At 38.4% G+C, this 9,404-nt stretch overlaps 1 protein-coding gene across 5 annotated transcripts in view; it reads right to left on the minus strand.

The window, feature by feature from the left end:
• The window catches only part of Nbea (neurobeachin), a 551,294-nt gene that overhangs the window by 240,042 nt on the left and 301,848 nt on the right, over positions 1-9,404 (minus strand). For all 5 annotated transcript variants that reach the window (XM_031373880.1, XM_031373884.1, XM_031373881.1 and 2 more), the window contains 2 exons: positions 9,053-9,161; positions 5,840-6,006 (listed from right to left, as the gene is read on the minus strand). In XM_031373880.1, the coding sequence (XP_031229740.1) occupies positions 5,840-6,006; positions 9,053-9,161 (276 nt within the window). The remainder of the gene's footprint in view (positions 1-5,839; positions 6,007-9,052; positions 9,162-9,404) is intronic.

The raw sequence follows: 9,404 nt of genomic DNA on the forward strand, positions 1-9,404 counted from the left end.
TATACGCAATACCCATTTCATATCATTATATATTGAAAGTACATTCTATATCTAGGTATAAATCTCCTGTAAGCTGTGCTGTGGTACAGCATGGCTTTAATCACAGCCCTTGGGAGGCAGAGGCAAGCTGGTTTCTAACTTCCAAACCAGCCTGGTCTAGAGACTGAATTCCAGGACAGCAAGCGCTACACAGAGAAATCCTGTCTGGAAAACATAAACAAACAAACAAACAAACAAAAAACCGCACCCCCCTTGTAACCTATGTGTTTGCAAATATCTCTTTCAGTCTAGTACATGTTCTTTCATTGTTTCCAATTCCTTTCACAATTTTTTTCCCACTGAAAATAGATGTTTAGTCTAGATAATGACCATTTTGTGATGTTTTTCTTTAAGAATTATTTTGTTTCATGTGTATGGCTGTTTTGCCTGCATGTGGTCTGTGCGTCATGTGAGTGCCTGATGCCCACTGGAGGCCTGAAGGGAACAGATCCCCTGGGACTAGAGTTGCAGACAGTTGCCATGTGGGAGCTGGCAATGGCACCCTGGTTCTCTGCAAGAGCAGCCAGGACTTGCAACTGCGGAGATTTCTCTCCAGCCCTATCTTTAAGGATTAACTATTCTATCAAACCAAATGAGAAAAAAACATTTTGTTTTCTTCCAGAGTTTTATAATTTCATATTGTATGTGAAATTCATTTTAAGTTAAATTTTATATGGGGCTGCAGTACCAGATGTTCCAATTTTTGTGTGGTTCAAGTAATATTTGTTCAAAGAAAATCGGTGATGCCTTTGTAATGTCATGATTAGCAAACAACCAACAACAAACCCCTCCTTACTCCTGCAGTCCCAGCGCGAGCTTTCTCGAAGCCTGTGTACTGGGACAATGTCCTCAGCATTTCTTTGAAGATGTGACTTCTGATGACTTAGATGAGAAAACCCATTTTGCCACAATTAATGGTAGGAATTTTTCTTAGTAGTATAAAACTTCGAATTTGCAATGCGTTTTCTGGGCTCAGTGTGAGCTGCGGTCCCACTAAGTGTAACACATACTGCTTGTTTCTTTGGTCTTGCATGGCTTCTTTCAAAATTTTTGTGTCTTTGGTTTTCAGATTCATTATGATATGTTTAAACATAGCTTTTAATACATTTCCCCCCCTATTTGGAGTCTCTATAGTTAACTTTCTAGCTTCGTATATTCTATGAATTTTTATGTTTCAACCATTCTTTAATGTAACTTTTCTGTATAAATCACTGTCTCCACTTGTTTTGATAATTTGGTGACTAGAATGACAGACTTTCTGACACTGTGTCATATGTATGTGGAGTCTGCTAATTCCTGTTCTTTCCTTTTCTTGCTCACTTTACATCCCTTTCACTGCTCCCACTCCCCATCATCCTCTCCCACAATCCTCCCCTCTTCTCCTCTGAGAGGGTTGGGGATCCCCTGTATATTCCATACCCCGAGCCCCCGCATATTAAGACTGTGGAGCTAGGCATATCCTCTCCCATTGGGGCCAGACAAGGGAGACCAGCTAGAAGAACATATCCCACAGATAGGCCACAGCTTTTGGGACAGAGCCATCTCTAGTTAAGACCAAGCTGCACATCTGCTACATCTGCAGGCAGGCATAGGTCCAACACATGTATGCTCTTTGGTTGGTGGTTCAGTCTCTGAGGGCCTGTGGCCTTAGCTGTGACTCACAGCATTGGGGATATGGAACCTGAAGAGGCCACCTCCTGTAGCCAGGCAGAAACCCCAGTGTAGCTATAGGCACACCAACCCACCCACAAAACTTTTGATCCAGGATTTATTCTGTCTACAAGAAATGCAGGAATAGGGAAGAGAGCACCGACTGAGGGAATGGGCAAGCAATGATGGTTCTGAGACCCATCCCAGGGGCAAGCACCAGTCTCTGACACTACTAATGATATGCTTGCACACAGGAGTCTAGCATGGCTGTCTTATGAGAGGCTCCACCCAGCAGCTGACTCAGAGAGATGCAGAGACCTACAGCCAAACATTAGATGGAGCTTGGGGACTCTTAAGAAAGAAGAAGAGGAAGGACTGAGAGCTCTGAAGGACATAAGAACCCCACAGGAAGACCAACAGAGTCAATGCCCCTGTTCTTAATTGTAAAAGCCCATTTTCTACCTGTATATTTTCTTGCTCTGCCCATCAACTTCATTCTGCTATTGAAGGCACTCAGCTAAGTTTTCATGTGAGTGTCTCCATTTCCCTTTTGAGCTCTTTTTTGTGTACTCGATCTCTCTGTTGAGATCTTACATTCAGCCATTCCTTATAGGACAATTAGCTTTTATTTCATATGTATTCGTTGCAATGGCTGCATTGAAATCATTGATAATTTCACATCTGCAGCACTTTGGGTTCAACGTCTATTAGTTACGTCTGCTTGAGAAATGAGGGAAGTTTCCTGGCTCTATTCACTGAACAATTTTTGAAGGCACTGGAGGATGCTATTGAACTCTGGGTACCATTAACTTTTTTTGGAGAATTTCTCTTCACTTTAGCTTTTTCAGTTATTGCTATCTGCCTTGCCTTGATTAATTAGGTAGCATTCTTGCTATCAGTGTAGCTCGGGCTCTGAACACACAGGATGGTAAAAATAACTTGTAGAGCCCAATATTTCCAAGTCCCATTTTAATTTAGTTAGAGCTACTTCACCATTTTGATCAATAATCTAAACAGTAAGCATGAATAATTAGTAATTAATTTAAACACAGGAATGCGTTTAGACTCTAGGATAAGACAGATCTAGATCACAATTTGTCTCTACTACTACTTAATTATGTGACAGTGGGCAGGACATTAGCCTTCTATCAGCTTCACACTTCTTATGTGTAAAATGGAAAAGTATTATCTACCTTAAGATAAAAATAAGGTACTAAATATGATGTGCCAGTATATTTGTTGCTCATAAACAGGTGCATACAGTAAGTGGTCCACCAATACCTTATCAGAAAAATTGATTTTTCAATATTAGTACTTTGATGAAAAAGCCATCCCCCCATTAAGACAGAGGCCTAATAAACTATTAGATAGTCTATTAGAATCTTTGGATTGTTATAGGCAGTATGGCATGTAGAATATGAAATATAATCCTCAAAGCTAACATAGATTTAAAAAATACATGCTTATGTTAATAAATTACTGATTCTTGAGATATACATTTTAAAAGGATTTTTTACATTTTAGATTTAGTTAAGGCTGAAAGAAAGAGCAATAAAATTAGTTGAAATGGTAAAGTATGTTAGGTCCAGTAGCACAGCTGTGACAAAAACCAGAATTGGCACATATGTGTTAAAAGTAAACATTTTTATATGAAAGTAGATTAGAATGGGATGATATTCCTTCCTATCAGTTACTAAGGAAATTTTAGACATGATTAGTATTCAGTTCTCACTGAGAGAGGAAGCTCCCTGTTCCCAGGAAGGAAAGGCACAGTGTGAGTCTTTCACACTGAGCCAGAGCCAGAATTCCTGCAGTGAAGAGAGTTAAGCATACAGAAGCAGGGATAGAGAAGTCAAAGACAGCCAGGGAGTGCTCTGTGTGGAGGTGACACTGGGTTGACAGAGTACAGGTCTGAACAGGGTGAGCACACTTTCCCATCTGTTCTGTACATAGCTTCATTGAGCTGTCGGGCTTACCTTTATCAACACAAGTCAGATCCTGGTGCAGTGCAGCTCAAAGTCCTCACTGCTTTTATGCCTCTCTGGACAAATGCACACATTTCCAATCTGATTTCCTCTTCAGGCTGCCATGACCAATGCTCATTAAGCACTTGCTCTTTTTACATGCTCATTTTGTTAATTTCCAGGCCAGAGTTTTGGTGATGTTTCTCTCTGGAATGATTGAAACCCCACTATCTGTGGACACTCATCTAGTTGTCACTTGAGATCTTGGCTTGAACAAAGCTTCTTCAAAGAACTCCTCTCGAAAAGAGAATTAGTCCTGCAGGGCTTTGTGCTTGTCTCTCCTGGCATTTCCCACACTCATGTGTCTGCTAGCATTTATTTACTATCTTTTATCTAGTAGCCAATAAACCCAGCCTAGATGACAAGTTTGCTTACACCTATGCTAGCAGAAAGGACATTGCCTATTCTCCACTCCAGCAGCTTTAGAACTTCAGGTTTAAAATTGATGTCTTTGATCCACTTGGAGATACTTTTTGTGCAGGGTGATAGACAGAGGTATAACTTCACTCTTCTGTATGTGGACATTCAGTTTCTTCAGGACTTTTGTCAAAATTCTTTCTTTTCTCCAATTTGCTTTTTTGCCTCTTTGCCAAATTTCAGATGGCTGTGGTTACAAGTACACATCTTTAGCTCTTTAATTGCATTGGTCTACATCTTTATTTTTATGCCAATATCATTGTTTTTGTTACTATAGCTCTAGAATATATCTTGATGTTTAGAATGTAAACACACACACACATGAAGTTATGGTACTTGGGCTGATAAGACTCCTGATAAGAACCACAGACTAATAAAAGTGCCATTATCAGGCACTCAAGATTTCCTTTTGAATGGTTGGTCAGGGTAGTCTATGTAATTTCCTAAACCAGTAGTTCTCAATCTTCTTTTAATAGTTCCTTATACTATGGTGCCCCCACCATAAAATTATTTCATTGCTACTTTGTAACTGTAATTTTGCTACTGTTATGGATAGTAATGTAAATATCTGGCATGCAGGATATCTGATCTGTTTGAGGGCTGAACACTGGGCAATTCTAATATGGCATCATGTCCTATGAGTCATGATGTTGTGCAGCTCGCCCACACGGTAGCAGCTGCATGTTCTCCTCTTGAAAGATGATAAGATAGGCAGCCAAGTATGAGCCGACAGAGAGTGGAGCATCCTTAGGGGTAATACCAGTGTGGTAGATCTCATTGATTAATGGAGACTGCCTTGCAAATGCAGAGCCTTTAGTATGGCTGCTATGTGGTTACCATAAATGTCAAGTACTTGGTGTTCATTTCTAAAGATGTTACCTGCAGTATTAAATTAAATACAAAACAACTATTGTTTTCTCATCTCTTTCTTGTAATTGTAAGGCCAGAACAGACTGCCAAGCCTCCTCCAACAGTCACTTCTCCCAGAATGTTTCACAGTAGCATCCTATCTACAGACCACAAGTTGCCATTCTTCTGAAAATTTATAAAAACATGAGATGGGCTCAAGAAAAGGGAGGTATATGAAAATGACACCATCAATCTAAACACAGTAACCTTTTCATTAGTTTTTTTTTTTGAGATCATTGCGTACAGAGAAAACCAAACCAAAACACCTTCTAAGTCCATACACTTCAGAAAACAGAGAATTTATTTGTCATAAAGGACTAATTTTGGTTAGATTGTGCTAAGGCAACATATAATTTGAGATGAAACATCCCTAAATTTGAATGGAGAGTGAAAGAAACAATTCTAAAGTAGTGAATCACTTCTCTACTTAACTCTAAAGTAGAATATTACTCTCTTTGTTAAGTCATACTTATTACCATATAAAATAAAAGTAATATTGGCATAAACTTAAGGCAGTCCTTTAAAAAGAGAGGCCCATCTTACACCTAACTCTCTAGTATAAGTAAATGTTATAACACTACATATTACTCAAAGTAGAAACTGGCAGCATTAGAAAAAAGCTTAAAACAGTAAGTTTTCATCAAAATTAATAAAATGAAGAATAAAGCTAATAAGTGAAAGCACATTTTAATATTCTGAGTGGTGTATACATAATAACTATGTGGTCATTGTGAGATGGCTTCTTTTCACTTGCATCCACAAGTGAGTTACCTTGTCCCTCCACAACCGTCCTCACTCACCTGTGTGAAACAGCCCCCCAGGCGCCATGCTTGTTGGTGAGGATGTTGAGTATCTTCTGCTTTAGCTGGTTGGCTGTCACATGGTCCCGGTGCTTGGCAGCACTGATGAGGTGGTCACACATCTTCTCCTCCTCTCTCCTGTCAGCAGCATACTGTGCACACTGCGACTATGAAGGAGGCAACCAGTAAGAATACACTTACCATGTAGAATGAAAAAATGATTCCAACCCTTAAGATAAAGGGTAAGAACAACTAAATTAAAAATCCTCATCTGACAAACCTAAAACTTTATTCTAAGGAAGGCAGAATCACCTTTCAAATTGAAAAAATGTGCCCTTTTGAAAAGTGCATGTAAAAATTTTGAAAACTGTTAACGTAATTAATTACTTTTATTCTTTGCTTATCTTCTTCAAATCTGATTTCAGTGTCAAAACTAATCATTAAGCAGAAATAGTTTCCTAAAAATGTAAGCCTAATTTTAAAAAAACAATTTAGCATGCCTAGCTTGAAATAAAGATACATAATTTCAATAATTACTTTGAAAACAAAAATTTTGTCCCTGCCATATAATTTTTTGCTTCCTGAAAGACAATGTAGTACAAAAGAAAAATTACTTAGAAGTTTAGCACACTGGTATTTTATTTAACTTTTTAAGTGGACTCTGTTTTCTTTCTGCACTCACCTTCCTATCTGTACAATGAGAAGCTAAGACGAGGCTTTCCCAATGTCCCTTCGAACTCTAATATTTACTGCTTCAAAACATCTCCCAAGAATCATTGCCTTACTTTCATCTTCCTGACCCCACAGCCATCAGCTGCCATATTTCCTGACATTAGCAGCACAGATAACCTATTTCCTGACATTAGCAGCACAGATAACCAATAGACCCTGTTAGGAACATCTCTGGTACAGAGCTGAAAGGAGTCAGGAGGTTTAGGTACTGTGTAGAAGACTGGCTCAGTCTGTGATTTTCCTGTTACACTTCACACATCTAAGACAATACTTGTAACCAGCTCCACTGTCATCTATGTGCAGAGCCATGCTGCACAGGAGAAATCAGGACACAGCCCTGTCTGCTGACATTTTCTGCAAGCCTCCCCTTCTGGAGAAAAACCCATAATAATCTAAGAAGGATTAATTCATTTTCCAATTTATCTTTTTGCACAGGCAACAACCAATTAGTACAAAGATATGCTGTAATAATGAGGTTAATATTTCATTAGCTTATTGGAGGGTAAAATTAAATTTTCATTTTTCTTCCTTAACAATTACAGTATTAACTAAGAAAAAGTCCTTACTGTGGAAGAACTCACTCAAATTAAATATATTTTCCCCCTAATTGCAGGCTTCTATGAGGGTTACAGAGAATTGTCCAGTATAGTCAAAAGTCATACCTTCTGCAATCATTTTTCAGTTTTAAACTGATATATTTAGTACACACACGCACACACACACACACACACACACACACACACACACACACGTGTATATACACAAAGACACATACAGACAGATACACACCCATGAATGAATGAATATATATATATATATATATATATCTGTGTATATATACACAGATATATACATATCAATGAGATTACTAACATCATTCTAGGATAAAATATAAGCATTTCAGTTTAAAAACCAGCAGGTATCCATTAAGTGAATGTGCTTATTATCACAATATTTCTTCTATTGGCAGCATACACGGTGGATACTGAGTCCTAGAAACATCCAGACTTCATGTTCTCCACCTTCAGGAGCTTTCAGCACCCTTGCTGCAAACCCACAGGGTCTAAACTCACTGCTACCTCAGGAAAAAGCAAGACTTGAGGTGAGTCTGAGAAAATCTTAGATCTCTACTAGGGAAGCCAGAGATGTACACACAATACACAGACAGAATGTTGGGAGTGTTTAACATTCATTATGGTCAGGAGAGCAATTATAAAACAGTGCCTAAATACTCCCTATGTGGACAGTAGTGAACAGGCAAGAAAGAAACACTGCACTCATCGTAATGCCCTTTAGTTTAAATATGTGCTAAAGGGTATAGCTAATATCTGCATGCCTAAAATATATTTGAGATGTTTCATAAGACAAATACTGGTCCGCTATATCCTCTCAAAACATCCTCAATATTTTTTTAGTAAAAATATGATTGCCTCAAAATTGATCCTATAGAGAATTCAGTTAAAATTCTAAAATCGTATTTACTATCATAGTTGACATGTGAATAAAGAATTTTTTGGAGTTCTAATATCTTACATATAAATATATTATTCAAAAAACAGATAATTCAGTTTTTCTAGATATCAAAACAACTGTACAACACCTTGATAAATATCCAATTTTATTATTGTTGATGTTCTATGAAGCTTAACTTTGGTAAACCACTTGTCTCTCTGTTTGTCTGTACATCTGTCCATTCGTCTTTCCATCCATCAATCTTTATCTACCCATCTATCTGTCTGACTATATCAACAACTTTTATTGATATTTTAAGCAGTGTTTAAAAATATAGTATCTACCACCCCATATATCAAACACCTGCTGTACACCTGACCAATCAGGTGGTGGCTGTGCATAGGAAAGCAACAATCGCTATTTTTCTATCCTATGCTACTCAGCTGTTGAGCTCAGAGATCACCACACTTAGTCCACCAATGTGCATGATTTAGAGAGCGACTCTGCTGAGTCAAATACCCACTGAAGCTCCAATGGCACTCTCTTCTCTAGCTGCACTTACTGGCATGATGCACCAGGAAAGTGAAGTGTTGTAGTTTTTACCTCTCAGGCCACTAGGAGCTTGTGCAAGTCAAATATTACAGTATGTATGTGTTTCTGAAATATACTGTTTGTAAATTGACCTGAAATTCTGAGCAACTGCTGTATTTAGTGAAATTAGGAGGTCCATTGAATGCTTTGAGTCCATAAAACCACACAAAGCATCCACATTCACCGAGTTGTTATGTAAAACACTAACAGCTTAAAAACAATAGCATCCTGGTTCTGTCTTTACAGTAACTGAAGATAATGTCAGCTCACCCTTCCCCCATGGCAAAGAACATGACAGAGTGACAAGGCATAAATGAATCAGCCTGACACCAGGAACATCCTTTAAAGCAGGGCCTGGAATGCCTTCAGTGTTATTTTCCTCTTAAGTATGTTTTATGTCAGGCAACAAATGAGTGATGCTTGACTGTACAAACTTACCTCAAACTCCGCATGCTTATGCACATCCTCCGCTCTCTGTCTGTTCAAAATGAACTCAGCTTCATTTGCAACGCGGACTATGTGGTCCTTCATAGCATGGCACAACAACCTGGAAAGACAAATACCATGGGAATTACCGTTCCTGGTAGTTTTTTCTTGTGGAGGTGACCAATTGTTTTACAATAATAAAACAATAAAAAAAAATAGTAAAATAATTTTACTATTTTAAAATTTATACATAAAGCTTATGTAACCGGGTGGCCGTAGCGCACGCCTTTAATCCCAGCGCTTGAGAGGCAGAGGCAGGTGGATTTCTGAGTTCGAGGCCAACCAGGTCTACACAGTGAGTACC

Source organism: Mastomys coucha, unplaced genomic scaffold (genome assembly GCF_008632895.1).
Source record: "Mastomys coucha isolate ucsf_1 unplaced genomic scaffold, UCSF_Mcou_1 pScaffold16, whole genome shotgun sequence".
Lineage (NCBI taxonomy): Eukaryota > Metazoa > Chordata > Mammalia > Rodentia > Muridae > Mastomys > Mastomys coucha.